General features: G+C 41.1%; 1 protein-coding gene across 1 annotated transcript in view; it reads right to left on the minus strand.

The window, feature by feature from the left end:
* fbxw4 (F-box and WD repeat domain containing 4) overlaps nt 1-20800 on the minus strand; it is an 80258-nt gene that overhangs the window by 56794 nt on the left and 2664 nt on the right. The window contains exons 3-5 of the mRNA XM_034131975.1: nt 20311-20496; nt 5073-5205; nt 4729-4814 (exon numbers count right to left, since the gene is read on the minus strand). Of these exons, the coding sequence (XP_033987866.1) occupies nt 4729-4814; nt 5073-5205; nt 20311-20496 (405 nt within the window). The remainder of the gene's footprint in view (nt 1-4728; nt 4815-5072; nt 5206-20310; nt 20497-20800) is intronic.

The raw sequence follows: 20800 nt of genomic DNA on the forward strand, positions 1-20800 counted from the left end.
TTCTACATGTTAATGGTAAAAGCTTAAACAGTTGATTACCTGCATGCCACAAAGACTGATGTTCTAATATTTTTGCACATTTAAGTAGAAATGTAATTGAAATTCTATGTACTGCCTAAACATTGTTCCTTGTCATAGTATTATCCTAAATAGTTTGACCTTGTTTCCTCAGAAGGCTTCTCAGACTACATGGAGGATCCCTCAGAGAAACACAGTTTCCACGTTCAGTTCCCCCCCGCTGAGAGTAGGCAGCTCCACACCCTGCGCCCGGTCAGCGGACACCATCAGGACTACTATCTGATCACAGAGGATCCCATCCTGACCGCTGCTGCCATACTGGAGCAAACAGGAGGGAACGGAGGTGAAAACACACTTTATACATTTAGATATGTGGAGCACAAAGAAAAGTGTTGAGTTTAACTATAAAAATATTAGGTTCAACTAACCTAATACCGTTATATGAACTTTGCTGTGTTTTCAGCGTAGCTTTGTAAAGGTAACATTTAGCAGCTAAACTGTGGATAACAAGTAAACCACATTGGTTTGTTATTCAATATGGCCACCAAAAGCTTTTTGAATCATTACATGTCACTTGTTAGACGCTTTTATCCAAAGCTTACCTACTCAATACTGTGGGCAACAGGAGCACTTTGGGGTGAAGTGTCTCAGGGACACAACGACATGCTGACTGCAGTGGGGTTTGAACCTGTGCTCCCCTGATCCGAACACCAATGCACTTATCCACTGCGCGACACGCCTCCCTATCATGTCCTGAGAGCCCTCCATCCCCCAATTGCTAGTGCCTTCACCCATTTAAAATGTTAATAGTCAAATCAAAGGTGTTCCCCGTGTTCCTCCTGTTGTGTGCCTGCAGAGACAGACTCAGAGGTGAAGATCGCCCACAGTGATGACTCTGACGTGGGGGGCTCTCTGTTATGGGCTGCTCCCCTTCCGGTATTTGGACAATGTTGTGTCGTTGTTGCGATTAAACTGATCTTGTATCTTGCATATTTCACCTTAGGAAAGTGGGCACGCGATGACAGCTTCCTTGACACCATCATGGCGATGGACCGCCGTGCCATGGTCAGCAAGGAGAATGAGGACCTGCGTGCCAAGGAGATGCACGACGAACGGCTGCTGCATTCACCCAAGGCCCAGGAATCGAGGTGGAGCAACAAAATACCTTTCAGGCTGGGCTTCTGGCAGTGCTAAGCGAGCTGATTAAATCCAACAGGCCTTCAATACAAAAATTAAGAAAAACTTGTCGTTGATAAACTGTACAATGACTTGTTGAGAGGCGGGTGGTGCAGTGGTCTGGTGCGTTGGTGTTCGGATCAGGGGAGCACAGGTTCAAACCCCACTGCAGTCAGGATGTCGTTGTGTCCCTGGGCAAGACACTTCACCCCAAATTGCCTACACCTGGGACAGTTCATTTTGTATTATTGTGATTATATATATATGCCACTGTTATTAATACTGACACCTAATTTTGCACTAAGGTGTCTCTGTTGCTGAGCCTACCTATTATTATTATATATATATATATATATATATATATATATTGCCACTGTTATTATATTGTTTTGATACTGACACTTATTGATCTGCTGCTGATAAATAAAAGAGAACCTACATGCACGGCACTAGCATCATGACTGTCTTTGTTTAAACCAGCAGCAGTGCAGCGGTACACAGACTAACCTGTGTGTGTGTGTGTGTAACGTAGTTATTCAGGTGTGTATGCTTAACATGTATGTATTTATCACAGTAAAGATGGTATACAAACGCTTTTTAAAGAGCTTTCAACCTCATCCCATTGTCTTTAACACACATTTAACATAATAATATACTCATATTAATATCCAAATATACAGTATGAGTACTGTTTTGATACTGACATTTCATCTTTGCACTAAGATGTGTCTGCACTATTGTAATTGTGTCTGTTGACTGTGGTAAATAAAAGAGAGAACCAAAGCACTGTACAAAAGATCAGCTTTATTGTCAATTTACAATTTCCATGCTGTTCAGATGCCTCAAGGGCTGTGCGCGTGTCTTGCCCCGCGGCGATGTTTTTAGGTTGCGTGTCCCCAATGTTGCTTCCAGGCGAATACAGAGGAGTTGAAAAGATCCACTTTGATCCACTGCACATTGGTGTACACCAGGCCGAGGTTCTATTGTTCACCCAGAGAGAGCACGGGACACGACGCGTTCCGTAGTATTCGCATATCTGGAATACATACAAAGACACAAATTAGCCCTACATAACTCCATAAATCCTACATTAGATAGTATTAATGTGATTTAATGAACGTACCATTGCTGTTCTTTGGGCGTGATAACGATCATCATCCTCAGCTATCCTACGGCGAAACATGTCCATAGCGTGTGCTTTTCGTGGTCCAATCCTTTTATTAAGGCTTCTTAACCGCCTTCGCCTCCGACTCAGCATTTCTATTGCATTTGAATGGTCGATCTGTATTTGTATTTGTGGCTGAGTTATTGGCTTAAATAACTCAGTTACGAAGCTGTATAACACGACCACCAAAACGTCAACTCCATACCGTGTCTGAGGTCGGAAGGTAAACAGAAGCATACAGCGGAAGCGGAAGTTTTTCTTCTTCTTCTCTCGGTTTTTTGGCGAATTGCAACTTTAAGGTGCATACCGCCACCTACTGTACTCGCCGTGAAGTTGTTTGCGGCCTACCAGTAAACCCAAAGCAGAAGAAGAAGAAGTGACGTCAGCGGCTCATTTGCCTAATCCACCCCCAGGAACTCATTTTGGTGTGAACGCGATCTGCTTTAGTTCATCAGAACTAAAAGAGCTCTCATGAACTACTGTGGGAAAAGTACTTGGTGTGAACGCGCCTAGTGACTCTCAGTTTTTTAAGCAGGTTATTTACATGAAATGTAAAAGTGAGACAGTCACCAAGCCAGATACCAAGGTATTTGTAACAGGCAACCACTTCAAGTTGTATTCCTTGCGTAGTTACAATATCCAAAGCAGTCTCTGGTGTATTTTTAGCTATAGAAAAGAGCATTACCTTGGTTTTATCCACATTTAAAAGAAGCTTAAGCTCAGAGAGCTGAGCCTGAATAATGTTAAAAACAGCCTGTAATTTAACAACAGCCTCGTTAATCGAGGGACCTGCACAGTACATCACGGTATCGTCCGCATAAAAATGTAAGGTTGCTCCATCGACATTTTCACCTAAACTATTGATGTAGATGGAGAATAAAAGTGGACCTAAAACTGAACCTTGAGGAACACCATTAGTGATGTTTAACCACTCAGAAGACAGCCCATCGAACTTAACACATTGGGACCTTTCAGAGAGGTAGTCCACAAACCACCCTACTGCATGGCTGGATATGCCAATACTGAGTAGCCTCTGCTTTAAGATGTGATGATCGACGATATCAAACGCTTTGGAAAGGTCAATAAATAGAGCTGCACAACTCTGCTTATTATCTAAAATACTCGTAATATCATTCACCACTTTCATTGTGGCAGTGATGGTGCTATGTTGCTTTCTGAAGCCTGACTGATGTTTAGACAGGATGTCATTGTTACATAAAAACACCTTTACCTGTTCACTCACTAGGCTTTCAAGAACCTTAGCCAGAACTGACAATTTAGAGATTGGCCTATAATTATTTAATAAAGTGGCCTCCCCACCTTTTAGTAGAGGAAGGACATACGCTGACTTCCATATTTTTGGAATTGTGTTTGTGCTGAGGGAGAGGTTAAAAAGAGAAGTAAGAGGTGGAGCAATAAAATCTGCAGCTATCTTTAAAAGAAAGGCTCTACGTTGTCCGGGCCAGCCGGTTTCTTAGGATCTAGCTTGGTTAAGACTTCACGAACAACATTAACAGTAAAAGGAGTAAAACTGAAAGGGTTTTCCAGACCACATTGTTCAGAGTCACAGACTGTGGTGTTCACAGAAGCAGAGTTAGTGACAGAATCAAACAGAGAGCCACAGGACACAAAATGCTCATTAAAACAATTTAACATGGTGGCCCTGTCCGATATAGTGCCAGATGCTGTGGTAAGGCACGGAGGTAGCTCATTACGGATATCACCGGTGGATATCGATTTTATGGCTTTCCAGAATTTTCTAGGGTTGTTCAGGTTGTTTGTGGTAACTGACAGATAATACTGTACGTAGGCTTAGCACTTTTGATTTGAGATGTGAAGCTATTTCTTAGCTGCCTAAAGCGTAGCCATTCTATCTCTGAGCCTGATTTCCTAGCCTTTGCCCAGGCCTTGTTTCTCTCATGTAGGAGACTGGACAGTTCAGCAGAAAACCAAGGATTGTCTCGTCCCTTCACTCTAAATGTACGCAGGGGTGCATGTCTATCTATAATTTCCATAAAACCAAGATAAAAATAAGACCATGCAGTTTCAACATCAGCACACAGATCGATTTTTTCCCAATCAAAACCAAACAGATCATGTATATGTTGATAAGAGTATTAAAAACTTGAAAAATATTCTTCTAAGGTACATTTAGAACAGATAAGAAATGTGCGATTAATTTGCGATTAACTATGGACATCATGCGATTAATCGCGATTAAATATTTTAATCGACTGACAGCCCTAATATAAACATGTATTAACAGTTACATTTAAAAAACATTTTACTACCTCCACACACACATTTATCAACTTCTTTAAGGCTCCTGACAATAAAACTCTTGTTAGGGGTGTCAAGGAAAGACTAACCTCAATGTGGGACTGATGGCAACAGACCACACTCTGTCAGACATGGGGAAGGTGTCTCTGGGGTGGCTAGAAGTCAAAGTCCACATCTAGAGAAACAAACGTTTTCAGCAAGCACATTGAGTCGTGCATACATCACCAGACATATTGTGTTATCCATACCTTATCTGACCGGGGTCATGTTATGTTTTGCACATATACAGCAGAATTAATATTGATAAATGAAATCTGAGGAATTGTACAGTCACTCTTATAAAGCAATGAGGTTTCTGTCCTTCAGCCTTCCTCTTGCTGTAACAGTTATGGAATATAGACGTCACATAATGAGCAAATCAAACACATCTGACCCGGGCGGTTCGGTCTCTGGATCCGCTGACGATGAGTCCCCCTTTAGCGTCCAGGCAGTTGACCTCCTGGTTGTGACCTGATAACTCCAGACACGTGTCCCGGGCCCGGCTGTGAACCAGGATCCTGCCTTCACTGTAACAAAGATGTTTCAGGAAAATATCAGGAGCATGAAGACACTGCTCCTCTTCTTCTGACTTCCCTCACCAAATCTTATGTTATCTCATCAACAAGTCCCTGTGTGCTGACGATTCAGAATATCAGAATACCTTTATTTGTCCCACAGAGGGGAAATGTACAATTTACAATATGTGTACTTTTTACACCAGCTATGATGGAAAAGTTTTTTTTATACGATGCACCAAGAATGGTTTTCCATTAGCTAGAATTTAAGTATAGTCAAAATGTGCCAAAAATAATCTTAACTAGAGGTCCACTATCCTATTCTAGATTGACATGATGACAAGTAAACCAACTCTATGACAACTGTGGAAACTCAATTTACTAAAGACTAATCCTTGATGCGGTTTAAGGGCCAAAAAAATACTTAGCAAGTAGACCTTGAGTAAAGATGATTTGCTCTAACTACTCGTCCTTAGATTAAAAGCCCCCGCCGGCTAAATATAAGTATCATCACTGAGTTGTGTTCAATGGCATTAAAACGAGAAAAACGTGGCTGAAGGTTAATCCAATGTGTCTGGGTCACTTTTAAATGATTACTGAGAATCCATCATTCCATTTTTATGTCAATAAATGAGTTTTCATATATAGCTGCTGTGATAGCTACCAGAGTGTATGACAGCTTCCGGTTTTGGGTATTCTGGCTACGCATCACTCATTCACCAATGGGTAATGTTTAGATGGATTTTAGGAACTTCCCCTCGATTCTATTGGCTCTAACGGTTAAAAAGAGGTGTCAAAAGGTGGGAAAAGTACTCCGGTGTGAACGCGTTAATTTAGCGTGTTCACACCGGAGTACTTTTCCCACAATAGTTCATCAGAACTACGATATATTTGCGTTCACACCAAAAAGCCCCAGGAACTAAATTAGTTCATCAGAACCATTTTTACCCCGTTTTCAGTCCCTGCTAGAGAGCAGGGACTTTCGTGGGAGAAAAAGGTTCATATGTCTGATTGGTTGGGCGGAATGCAAACCACGCCCCGTAAATCTCTAAAAAAGTTTTGCTCGCCGCCATTGTTTTGCTTGCATTAAACTCAGCGCAGCGCACCAACGAAGAGATTACTTTTGTGAAAGCAGTTATTATGGCAACACTAAATAAATCATCGGAGCGGTGGAGTGATGAGGATGTGTCGGCGCTTCTGGCGATTTACTCGGAGGACGTGATCCAGAAGCTTCTACTGAAGGCAGTTTCCGTTGTTCAGCAAACTTAGCCGACCTGGGAACCGTCCACAGCGCAAAGTCATGCCGGGACGACGACGATGGTAAAATAAACTACATGCACTGCACTGTTTTAATCTGCACAATACTGGTCTCAGATGTACTTTTATTTGCTCAGTAGATCGAGCTAGCCATGCTAGCTGAACTGACTAACACTGTTAGCAGGCCGACTCCAAGCTGGCTAACAACATCTAGCTAGCTAGCTATTCTCAGCCGCTATGAAAACGTTTTGACTTGTGAATAAGTGTGCAATGTTCTGTAATTTGCTTCACTAACTCATGGCACTAATCGTGTGTTTCAGGCGAGGTGTTTCTCTCTGATTGGAAACTAATGAGCTTTCCCCTCCGGGATAAAATGAGATATAACGTTAGCAATTAGCATGCTAGCTGGACATAATGCTACACTGAATGAATAGAGGTAATTGTAGTTGCTATAATTTCATGTGTCATTTGCAACATTCATTCTACATGTTATACATGGTAAAAGCTTAAACAGTTGATTACCTGCATGCCACAAAGACTGATGTTCTAATATTTTGCACATTTAAGTAAAAATGTAATTGAAATTCATTTTATTTTTCCTTTTTTTGTATTGATTGTTATAATTGTACTCAGCCATGTTATGTTAGATGTCAATCCACTTACACTGTAACTACTCTGGCCTTGAAAGAAGGTTACACATCTAACTGATGTCCACTAATCCCTATAAAACAAAGTTAAAGCATACATTAAGCACAAAACAATAAATAAGGGCACTTTGATATTTATTTTTTATTTGATATTATTTGATCCTATTTTATCTTCTACTTTACACCTGCATTTTGTACACTGTCCCTGCCTGCACCATGTCCAATGTTGTCTCTGTTGACAACCTACTAGGCGATTAAACTGATCTTGTATCTTGCTTATTTCTCCTTAGGAAAGCGGGCACGGGATGACAGCTTCCTTGACACCATCATGGCGATGGACCGCCGTGCCACGGTCAGCAAGGAGAATGAGGACCTGCGTGCCAAGGAGATGCACGACGAACGGCTGCTGCATTCACACAAGGCCCAGGAATCGGACGACCAGCTGCTCATGGTGATGCCGCGCCATGCTGACTCGGCGGCGCGCCAGGTGGAGGTGTCGGCGCGCCAGGTGGAGCAACAAAATACCTTTCAGGCTGGGCTTCTGGCAGTGCTAAGCGAGCTGATTAAATCCAACAGGCCTTCAATAAAAAAAATTAAAAAAAATTGTCGTCGTTGATAAACTGTACAATGACTTGTTGGGAGGCGTGTGGCACAGGTTCAAACCCCACTGCAGTCAGCATGTCGTTGTGCCCAGGGGCAAGACACTTCACCCCAAATTGCCTACACCTGGGACAGTTAATTTTGTATTATTGTGATTATATATATGCCACTGTTATTAATACTGACACTTCACTTTGCACTAAGGTGTGTCTGCTGATGAGCTATTGTATATTGTTATTATATATATATTGCCACTCTTATATTGTTTTGATACTACTGACACTTTCTTTTATATTGAAAATGTTAACTTCTATTTACATTAAAACTTTTAACTTGTATTTACATGCATACGACACACCTGGGACAGCGTGATGCCGTTATTGATATTGTCTTGAGTGTGCAATAAAAGAGAACCTACATGGCGATTCAACAGATAATGTATCTTGCTTATTTCTCCTCTGACACTTTATCTTTACAGTGACCTGTGTAGCATCCTATACATCACATGTAAGTGATTATTCTGATACCATCATGTTTCATCGGTTATAAACTGGCGAAGCTTTATTTATTGTGTCCCACCCCAAATATGTGGCTTTGAAAAAAATAATTTCATTGTATTTCAAAATGGCGTCCATCAACACAAGCACTATTTATAGAAAGAGAAATGGTTAAGTTTGTAATTACCAGTGTTGTGAGTTCAATATTTTAATTAATTATAGTAAGGGAACATCTTGGGAGTTAGTGTAGTGAGTTTCAGAGCAGTGTAATAATGATTTGACCTAAAACTAAATGTTTTTATGAATGTCCTCTGAGGAGGACATGGGGATTTGGTAACTTTTGATTTCCCCCATTTTACACGACACAAATGGAGGCCACTATGGGCCAAAACTAACACGTAGGTTTCTGTAGGGTTCATGGCAGACGGATGCAGTTGCTCTCAGGAGGATATATAATAAAGGTGTGTTAGCTGCTGAGCCTATTTACTGTGCATACGACACACCTGGCACAGTTTATTAATTTCACACAGGTTACGCAATCCATAGCGCGTGCATGTCGTCGTCCAATCCTTTTGTCAATCCTTCTTAACCGCCTTCGCTTCCGAATCAGCATTGCTATTGCATTTGACTGGTCGACGATCTGTATTTGTGTTTGCTTAAATAACTCAGACGAAGCTCATGTCTGAGGTCGGAAGGTAAACAGACGCCTCATATACAGCAGGTGGGCGTGGCAGTATACGCGGGAGGTTCTTCTTCTCTCGGTTTTTTGGCGGATTGCAACTTTAAGGTGCATACCGCCACCTACTGTACTCGCCGTGAAGTTGTTTGCGGCCTGCCAGTAAACCCAAAGCAGAAGAAGAAGAAGTGACGTGAGCGGCTTCATTTGCCTAATCCACCCCCAGGAACTCATTTCGGTGTGAACCCGATCTGCTTTAGTTCATGAGAACTAAAAGAGTTCTCATGAACTAAAGTTCTCATGAACTATTGTGGGAAAAGTACTTGGTGTGAACGCGCCTAATCATCAAAATCGACCGAGGGGGGGCAAGAGATATGGAAAATCCACCCAAATGACCCAGAAGAGTTTTTTTTCTTTTGCTAAACCTCTCTAAAAAGATCAAATGTCACTTGTTTTGCATCAATCTTGATACAGGGTACTTATATGTATATTATAGTTTGGATTCCTAAAGCTTTTAGTCTACTATCCCATCATTCAAGGGTGGTTTTCACTATAAGTAATGTTTTTCTTTTTGGACGGACACTATAAAATGCTATATCAATTCTGACTTTTCTACATCCAACTCACAGGTTTATCATTGCTTTGAGAAAAAAGATTATTAATTTACCCCTTTTAGAAGTGAAGTTATAGTCATTTGTTCTGGGAATGTCATTTTCGAGCCTGAGACCTGGAAAACAGGCTTGGGGCTTAACAGGTTGTTAAGAGTGAATGTGAGATTATTTTATCCAATGGGTTGTTGGCACTTTACTCATGACTACCCAAAAAACCGCCTGTTAGGATGTTGGACATGTCCCTGTCCACCTTAGCTGAGGAATGTTAAATCTTTAGTTTGTTCCAGATAGCCTTGAATGTTTGTTGCTAATTGTACCAGTGTGATTAAGGTTGGGCAATATTGTCAGGGTTTAGAGCAGAGCGGACCAAAAATCAGACAGACAACTGTCCAAATGAAAAATACCTTTATTCAGGCAAGGCCAGGCGAAACAAAATTAACAAAACTCTATATTACCCACTCCCACATAAGACACACAAGGATCTGACAACTACCAACAGAAAACTAAAACAAAAATAAATATAGACTAATCACAAGGACAAGACACAGCTGGGGAGGGAAGGAAAAACACCAGGTGAACAGAATCAGGTAATCAAAGGGAGGGAAAACACAGACAGGAAGTAAAAACAGACATGACGCTTCTGGTTATGGCGCTGAGCTGAGAGGTTGACACTCCCCAGCACGGTTGCAATTCCTACTAAAATCCTATTCTAACTACTCAGAACCCACCTAAAACTGCATGGTGTTTGCTTCCAAACCCCCACAACATTCATTATGCCACAGAAAACGTTTTTTTTTTTTTTAAAAGACGGAAAGCTCAACAGAAGACCGAGCAAGTGAGGACGCCATGGCCACGCACTAGGCGACAACTCAGCTAGCAAGGAGTGTGAGGGTAGCTCAGAAGCTAACGCTATCACCACTGACAACACCGACAATGCTATCCAACAAGCAATAAATGGCCTGAAGACAGAGTTTTCATCTAAACTGGATGGGCTACAGTTGTCAGAAGAGAATATCCGAGACGGAGGAGCGAATATCGAACGCCGAAGATGACGTTGTCTCCCTGCAGAGGAGAGCCGAGAGCCTAGAAGAACAAGTTGCCAAGCTTACCTATATTTCTTTCCTGATAACTAATTGTTTTGGCTGTGTTGTCTAAACCGAGTTTGAAATTAACCACATGAACACCGCTTAAATATGTGAGTTTCGGAGCAGATAATAATAATTTACATTTTTACGATTGACAGTTTACATGGCAATTTGTTGGGACGCTCTCTAAATGTTTTCCCTTTTTTCAATGCTTCTCTCTCTTTGCTTTGGGAGTTAAGTGGACAGCAAAAAGCGATGCCCCCCCCTTCCATTGGTTCGAATATAATTCTTATTTTAATTCAAGCTGGTTACTGTGGACCTTAATGTTTAAAGTTTACAATATTTGTTCTTGCCAAAGTTAGGAATTGGTTCATGTTGCTAATATCGTGAACAAATGGCACTTTTGGTTTTTGGGAAAGAGATGGGAGGGGGGATGTATTTGTGTTCTGAAAGTGTTAACTTAGGGGGAATCTGTAACACGTTGCAGGGGGAGGGTATAGGGGGGGACAAAGGACAGCCCACTACAGTGTGCAGGTCTGGTGGTAGGTTGGTCATGTCGGAGGTGGTAAGAGGGAGGGGAGATGTTTCTGTAGATCTCAGGGGAAAATGTATGTTAGAGGGTTGGGGTTTTATGTGTACTTACGTGTTAGAATATGTATTTTTACTCGTATTTTGGTAGGGCAGCATCGTTTATCCACTCACTACTGTACAGTCACGGAACAACCTATATAACACAATATATGTTCGATTGAGGTATGTCTAAATCTATGAAGGTTAAGGTTACATCTTAGAATTGCAGGGGCTTGGGTAAATTAACTAAAGTGAAGCAGGTACTTAGTAGACTGAAACAAAAACACTCAAACATAGTTTTCCTGCAGGAATCTCATATGATGCAGTGTGATTTGTCTAAAGTAAAAAAAAGATGGCAAGGCCAAGTGTTTTCAGCCTCCTATAGTTCACATGTCAGAGGAGTTTTACATCTAATTCACAAGTCAATCCCATTTCAAGTAATAAATTCAATAATTGACCCCAAGGGCAGGTACATTATACTTCAGGCCATATTACTGTACGAGAAACTTAATTTAGTGAATGTTTACGGCCCCAACGAGGACGACCCTGCATTTTTTGATAATTTATTCTTGACCTTATCAACGCTCCCAGGTAATTTAATTATAGGAGGGGATTTGAATGTGGCCCTGAACCCACAAATAGACAAATCTACTGGCTCGGACACGTCCCATACTAGAGCTAGAAAATCTATATTAAATGTTATGAAGGATTTGAGCTTATCAGAAATCTGGCGGGAACTGAACCCAAACAATATAGAATATTCTTGTCACTCTAGCACACATGAAACGTATTCACGGATAGATTACTTTCTAATATCGACACAGATAAGATATAAAATCGAAGACTGCAAATATGATGCCATAGTGATATCTGATCATGCCCCGATATATTTTACATATGTAGATTCTAAACTGGTTAATAGCTCCCAGAGATGGCGTTTTCATATAAACTGGCTACAGAACCCGGCTTTTATAGACTGTATTGGGAAACAAATAAATATGTTTTTCGAAATGAACACAAGTCTGACCTCGGCTTGTATCAGATGGGAAGCTTTTAAAGCCTTCTTGAGAGGACAGATTATACATTTTACGTCTCCTAAATTGAAACGCACCCGTCAAAAACTGGAAGAGCTGGATTATAAAATGAAAGTGCTAGAGAAAGACAAGTTTATGGATAGCTCAGAAAACCCACATCAGGAACTATTACTTCTTAAGGCTGAATACAATAAAATATCTGCTGAGAGGGCTGCGAAAAGCTTGTTGAAGCTTAAACATAATTGTTATGATCCGGGAGAAAAACCAGGTAGACTTCTGGCCTGGAGAATTAAACAGCTACAATCAGAAAGAGCTATTAATGCAATCGAAAATTCTAAGGGAGATGTGACTTTGGATCCTGAAGAAATAAATGATACCTTTAGACAATTCTATGAAACGTTATACTCCTCAGAATATCCGCCTAATTCGGACGCTCAAACTTCATTTTTAGATAATTTAAAATTCCCAAGTGTCTCAAATGAAGAAAAAAATTAACCTGGATTCTGATTTGACAACGGAGGAAATTATAGAAGCAATTGATGCCATGAATGCCGGCAAAGCAGCTGGTCCTGATGGATTACCAATCGATATTTATAAGAAATTCAAGAGGAAACTTTTAACTCCAATTATGGAAATGCTTCAGGAATCCTATAAAAACAGGTCACTCCCTCCCTCATTGAGAGGTGCCATGATCACTTACTATTAAAACCAAACAAACCAGCCCATAAATGCCAATCTTTCCGTCCAATCTCACTTCTAAATTCGGACGTTAAAATGATCTGCAAAGTCTTAGCACGTAGATTGGAGTCTGTTCTCCTTGACATTATAGATATGGATCAAAATGGATTTGTTAAAGGGATACAAGGCTTTCATAATGTACGGAGAGTGTTAAATATACTTCACGAGAGGAAATACGCGCCAGACACTGCTCTGCTATCAGTCGATGCCGAAAAGGCGTTTGATAGAATAGAATGGCCTTTTCTATTTGCAATACTAGACCGTTTTGGAATTGGGACTGCTTTCTGTAATTGGGTAAGGTTATTGTACACTCAACCCACAGCTGAAATTCTGACTAACAATGTTATTTCTCAACCATTTCATATTAACAGGGGGGTCAGACAGGGGTGCCCTTTGTCGCCCCTCCTATTTACACTAGCCATAGAACCCTTCGCCATAGCAGTCAGGACACACAAGAATATTTCAGGTGTCAGGTTGGGACAGTTATGGCGCATTTCCACTACACGGTCGGCCTCGGCCACACTCGGTACGCCTCGGTACGGCTTGGCCGCGTTGGGCCTTAACAGGGCCGACTCACTTCATGCTGCGCTTCCATTACAGTTTAGGAACTGGGGTAGTTACTATAGTAACGCAGTGTAGGCGGAGCCGTGACGTCATCTTCAATGAGAAATCCAGAAACACAACACAGCCGTTAGCTGTGAGCACTCAGAGCTCACAGCTCCTTATATATGTTCAGAAACTCGACAAAAGTTAAACAAGTACACACCACAGACTGCCTGTGTCATGGTGAATACAGTCGCTGCTTTATTTATGTCTGTATAGGCCGTTGTTGTGAGTGTGGACGGTCGGGGCATATACTGCGTTAGCTTAGCCAATCTCCATCTAGAAAAACACGAATTTTAAAAGGTTTTTCCCCTGCCGTCTGTCTGCAGACTTGACAAAGCATTAATTCATGGTTTTTACTAACCGGTATCAGTATGTTGTTACTTCGGCATCATTTTGAAACGTGTATTACAATTAAATCACGGTCAAATATGTCCATCTTGTTGTAGTTCTAGCCCTCTTGCCAGCGATTCTCTCTCTAGTTTAGCATACTCAGCCCGACTCAGCCCTGCTTGTTGGCCCCGATAGAACCACAATTTTCTAGGGCCAGAAAAGAGGGGAAAAAGTGGCCCCGCGCCGTGCCGCGCCGGAACGAGGCCTAGTGGTATGGGCTCAGAACAGTCTCATAATACACACATGCACACAGAAGGATTCACACTTGTATTTCATGATCCGCAAAAGGATTCACACTTGTATTTCCGGATCCACACTTGTGTTTTTCAATGCACACACAAATGTGTTCCGTTTCATATACATGTAAATAAAATCCAAATACAGAAAAAAGTTTTACATATGTATTTTTGATCCTCACATATTTGTTTTCCGTTTAAAACCGCTGCACCTGCAAACACAAACCGCTTTCTGTGCATGGATCGCTCTGCATTCGTGTGTGGGTTTTTTGAGACTCCCCTGACGGTGACCCGATTCGTACTTGTAATTTTTTCTATCTATAGCCAATCAGATGTCTCCTCAATTCTAAGCCAATCACATGAGCGCGCCCCACAAGGGTAGATTTCTTGCGTTCATGACGTAGCGCTTCATGTACGCATTTTGCGCTGTCCGGAGCTGACAGGTCCATGGAGCCTGCCTGCAGGCGCTAATCTCAGGACACCTCCACTCTCAGTACATTACCACTTTCCGATCAGGAAATGCACGCAAATACAAGCCTTTATATTATTAAGGTACAGTGCCACTTTCCGAACCATTAATGAATGCTTGTGTACACAAAAACGGCTGGCAAAACTGTTTTAAATGTGTGTTTCCTGTATGGCGATCAGCTGCTTTATTTATGTCTGTATGAAGTTGTTGTGAGTGTGGAGGGAGCAGCTACAGGTTAGCTTAGCCTAATCGATCAGTGCACTACGAAGCCAGTGCTAGACAGTGAACTGTCAACGGGGGGAGCCCCGCCGGTCATTATCGGCCGATATTCACTCTTAATAGTTTGATCGGTGCTCTCTATAAAGGCCGATCAGGAGAGCTGGATCTGATCGATATGGACATAAACGCGAGTGAAGTTTTAGCGAGCTGCATGAGAAACTGACGGGCTGTCAGGAGAGAGGGAGGGAGAGAGGAAAAGAGATGATCCTTACTCCCGTGTTATTATCCGGTCATAGTCCGGTAATTACCTAACGGAAACGCTGCTACACAATTCTTATTATTATTATTATTGAAACATGACCGGTAAGTTTCAAATTTGTCCGGTAAAATTAAATTCTGTCCGCGGAAACCCTGCTCCGGACTACGCAAAATGCGTATATGAAGTGACATGAACGCAAGAAATCTACCCTCGTGGGGGCGCGCTCATGTGATTGGCTTAGAATTGAGGAGACATCTGATTGGCTATAGATAGAAAAAATTACAAGTACGAATCGGGTGACCGTCAGGGGAGTCTCAAAAAACCCACACACGAATGCAGAGCAATCCATGCACAGAAAGCGGTTTGTGTTTGCAGGTTCAGGGGATTTAAACGGAAAACAAATATGTGAGGATCAAAAATACATATGTAAAACTTTTTTCTGTATTTGGATTTTATTTACATGTATATGAAACGGAACACATTTGTGTGTGCATTGAAAAACACAAGTGTGGATCCGGAAATACAAGTGTGAATCCTTTTGTGGATCATGAAATACAAGTGTGAATCCTTCTGTGTGCATGCGTGTATTATGAGACTGTTCTGAGCCCATATAGTGGAAGCACAACCAAAAAAGGGGACGGCACGACACGGCACGCTTAAAGCGAGCTACGCGCTGCAATGGAAATGCGCCATTAGAACATCGCATAGCTCTTTTCGCGGACGACGTCATTTTGTTCCTTACGGACTTAGCTAATTAAATTCCAGCTTTACTAAATGTAATTAAGACTTTTGGATTATTTGCGAAAATCCCAAATTTCATTTGGAATAATAGACGACACAGGCTACGTTTGACATTATTATACTTACCGTATGACAGAGGAGGACTCAAACTTCCTAACTTCCAGTGGTATTGCTGGGCCGCCCATACGCAGCATAATGTATTACTTCTCCCCAGTCCCAGCATGAGTAGACATCGAAGCCTTTTCACTTACCTCTAAATTGCCACTTAACTCATACATGTATTCTGCCAATGTTAAAAAGCTCAGGGAACAAACATCTAAACATTTGTATTGAATATGATCAATGTTTGGTATAAAATGCAAGATGTGCTAGGGGGAAAATCGTCAATGTCCCGTTTTAGCCCAATCTGGGAAATGACCAATTTGAACCAGGAAGAATGGACCAAGGTTTCCATCATTGGGCAACGAAAGGTCTAACAAAAATAGGAGACATGTTTCAAGACGAAACGCTGATGTCATTTGAACAGTTGCGTACTAAATTTGGTCTTTCAAATAGCAGTTTTTTAAAATACTTACAGGTACAAAACTTTATAACTGCGCAATCAGTTATTAACTCCCCCACCACTTTCTGAACTGGAACGATTGATCTCTGATCATTGTCATGGGAAAAGGCTTATTTCAGTGCTATATTACTTGTTGGTTTTTAACTCCACTGAATCCTCTACCGACCGGCTTAACACCTGGAAGGGATATATACAAGAGGATATTTCCTTGGATGACTGGGGTGTGATATGTGCAGAGGCACATAGACAAACTGCGAATACGAGTAGTAAATAATAAAATAATTCACAAAATGCTAGATGTTAAGATATCTCTTGATCCTAAATTGTTTATTTTGGGGATTTTCCGCCCCAGTCATAACAAAGAATAAAAAGAATCTCATAAACATGTGTTTCCTCAAAGCAAAACGCTCGATTGCCTTGTCATGGAAGAACACTCAGAGGCCACAGGTGGGCTGAGGGAAATGAGTAATTGCTGTTCTGTGGAAAAGATAACGTATATTCTGAAAAGGAAAAATGAAACCTTTGATAGGGTTTGGGGCCCGTTTACTCAACTGTTAGGGAATGTTGATGTATCAATAACATTGGGAATCCATGAGAGCGATCTGGTTGAAAGGAAAAGTAAAGTACTTCTTAAACTGCTGTGACTATGTACACTTTTTAGGATAATGTTGCTACTGCCCAATTGTTTTTGTTTTATTTTTATTTTATTTCATTTCATGTCTTTTATTTGTATTATATATTTCAATTACATTTTTTTTAAATGATGTCCTGTCTTGTCTTTGCCTCTGTTTTTCCATTTTTTTGGTGCAAGTTTGTGTAGGGTATGGCGTGTCTTGTTTAAAAGAATGAAAAATGAATAACCATATTGTTTAAAAAAAACAAAAAACAGACATGACGCAGGGGGTGAAGAATTTTCAAAACAAAACAGGAAACTGGTGTGACAGATCGTGACATATTTATCCATATTATACAAATGTCCTTAGAAAAATTGATATTGTCTGAGATTTAGGATATCCTAATAATAGGAGTATTGTCTGTTTTAAAGGCTGTAAAGCGATATCATTTTCTGACTTTACCAGAATGTTATAGCAATTATATTATTTGCCTTTATCCAGTAAGTCAATGAAACCACTTAAGGCGAGACACTACAGGTGAATAGGGTAATTTTTTTCACTTAAAGATATCAGCTAGACATTTCTCCAGTTAATGACTTACATTAAGACAATTGTTTTTTGTATTACAAGTTTTATGAAATAGCATGTTTAAATATGCAAATGAGCCATAATCTCATAAAAAATGTGCATATTTTAATACATTTCAGGAACACAATTCTGAACATTGGATAAAGTCAGGTTCAAAATTCTTGTTTCATTTTGTAGTCATATTAGAATCTAAAGTTTTTACAGAAGGGATTTTGGATATCTCTTTTTATCACTCCATAAATCAGAAAATACTGTCAACAGCCCTAAAATATCAATTTTCGCCATGTTTTTAGGTGTAAAATGTTATATAATTCAGGCTATGAATGATATATAAACAAACCCTTCTGTAAAAACCTTCAGAATATTGATAGGAATATAACTGGAAGGTTTGGTCTATGTAAGTGCTATTTAAGTGGACATTTCTCACTCTCACAAAAAACTCATTTTGAGAAAACGACCTTTAAAGATTGCAGTGTTGCGCTAGCTAAACCCTGCTGTTCTTTGGATGACAGCTTGCGCATCGACGCACTCCGTGAAGGTATTTCATGTTCAGGGTCATTTGTTTTTTGTCTAACATTGCTTCGTGCAAGTGACAATTGTTGTTGTCTTCTCTGTGAACGTTTTTTCGCTGTTCTTTTGCCATTTTGAGATTTAAATTTCCAGCGCAAGCTAAACCAGGAAGTGTTTTAGCACACCACGTGACGCATCTGAACGAATCACGTTGTCAGAAATTGACCCCAGCCAATGAGTGTCGTTTTTTGGTTTAAGACCCCTTTGTACTTTTCACTTTCATTGGTTGCTGATACAAAGTAAATGACCATATTTGGATCCGATGAGATTGTGCAGGAGGGTCGGAGCTTTCTTTACTTTACTTTACTTTACATCACTTGTTAGATGCTTTTATCCAAAGCGACTTACATACTCAATACTGTGGGCTATCCCCACAGGAGCAATTTGGGGTGAAGTCTCTTGCCCAGGGACACAACGACATGCTGACTGCAGTGGGACTCGAACTTCCCATCTCCTGATTTGAAGTTCAGCGCACTAACCACTGAGCCACAGCCTCCCTTTCCAACGATACCTCTGATTACATGGTGCAAACAGCGGTCGCGGTACTTTATGTTACGTTAGAATGCTAACTTTTGGTGAATTTAGGAGAAATCGCAAATAGACAAACTATAGTAAAATAAACACCTAAATGTGTATTTTGTACGTTTTTCTTCCAAAAGCCTGAAAGAAAACATGTTATGGAATCAAAATAGCACAAAATCTCAAAATTGACCAGTGCATGAAAAACGATGTTTTTGCCTGCCGTGTCTCGCCTTAAGAAATAATTATTTATCAAAGTTCTCATTGTGTAGCTATGTTTTAAAAGCATCAAATGTCAACTGTGCAATGGCCTCACAATATTGATATCATGGGATTTGGTCAAAAATATCACATTTGATTTCCTTCATATGGCCCAGCTTTAAAGTGGACCTATCATGCTATATTTAAATTATATATTGTAGGGCCATACCTATATAAGGTATATTTATACGTTTCTGTTTTCAAAATACCAAACAGATCATGCATTTTAGCCATGCCTCATTTCGCTCTATGTGCAGTTTGCTGTCTACGGGTCTGATTCTGCTGACCACGCCCCCCTGCAGGAGAGGGGAGATGTGCTCTGATCAGCTGCTGGGCTGTCAGAAGAGGGGGAGAAAAAGAGATCTCCGTCCTCCTTGTTTTATTATATAGAGTCGTTATTCATTTGTTTTAAGGCTCAATAAATAACAAAGAAGACCTTTGACCGGCACTTTTCTAATTTTGTCCGGAAGATTTAAACTTTAACGGACATCTTGACCGGCGAAAGAAACTGAAACTGAAACTCTGCCGCACGGTCCCCTCGTTCCTTGGAAGAGGCGGAGAGGTGGGTGTTTGTCATCTGCTGGTGGACTAACCGGAGAGAATTACAGTGCTTGCCTCGACGGGGAGGGATTGCATTGAATTAAAGCAGCAGAAGGAGCAAACGCTTGCCTCGGGGAGGGAGAAAAAAAGCCACAGCGGAGAATAAACAGAAGGGTAACCATGGTAACTATGGGCGGGAAGTCTTCTTCGCTGCTTTTTTGGCAGACTACAGCGCCACTTACAGGCCTGGCATATGTACTACAGCGTCTTCAGCGCTTTCGAGCGGCAATGGCCGGCCGTGGCCCAACCCCACATTCCCCTGATAGGTGGAGAGTTGGCCCAATAGCCGTAGCGCCACCGTCCTGACGTCAGGACAGTGTTCAAATCTGGATCAGTTTTTATCAGATCCGTTGCAGCCCCTTTTTTAGAGATTTGGGTATGGAGGAAAATAGAGAGGGTTGTGTTTTCTGACACTTGGTGAGTTCCCTGGAACACCGGGGACACATATTCATGTATAAAAGACGTACAAAAGTGCATTTTGCATGATAGGTCCCCTTTAAGTTTTAGTAACAGGTCCATGAGCCTACCGTACAATGTTTAATGACCCCCCCCTTCAACAGCTAGAAGCATGTTTGAATGACACGTTGTACACAGATGTTTGTTTCAAGCACAGCCTTGACACCCCGGCACTTTTGTTAGGTGTGTTAAAAACAGCTAATATCAAGGCATGATTAAAATCTCTCGAAAGGTATTTATTGTTACTTAAGTTCTGTTACATAATGACTAATGCATGTGGTCTTTCGGGAAAACAGATGTAGCATGAGGTACCTTCCCCCGCTGACCAGGTGAGAGTCCGTCAGAACAAAGCGACACACATCACCCTTGTGACCCGAGAAGATTTCAGACGGGTGACGCTGGAGCCTCCCAGAGTCTCGGCACAGATGGAATGCTCCAATATCAGCAGCCTGAGACAGATACAGCATGTCCCCATCCAGCTGCAGCCATGGCAACAGCCTAAAGACAAGATATGTGCTTTAAGAGGGATGCATGTTAAAAGTGGGGGTAAATGTGTAGGGGCAGGACTGTCCATGGTTCTGAAGCCGAGAGGAGGGTATGAGCCTGCGCGCTTTTCATGGTTGTATATAGAACTTTCAATGCAAGCCACAGGCGGACAGGAAAACCACTTTTAATAAATGTAAATAAAGAATGCTTTGTGTGTGAAGACAGTTTTAATCAGCAGATGTCTAATGTGCCTCTGTGAATGGTTGATGCATTTTGTGACTATTTCTCTCTAGCTGAGTAAATAAGTAATAGTAAT

This window comes from Trematomus bernacchii, unplaced genomic scaffold, assembly GCF_902827165.1.
Source record: "Trematomus bernacchii unplaced genomic scaffold, fTreBer1.1, whole genome shotgun sequence".
NCBI lineage: Eukaryota > Metazoa > Chordata > Actinopteri > Perciformes > Nototheniidae > Trematomus > Trematomus bernacchii.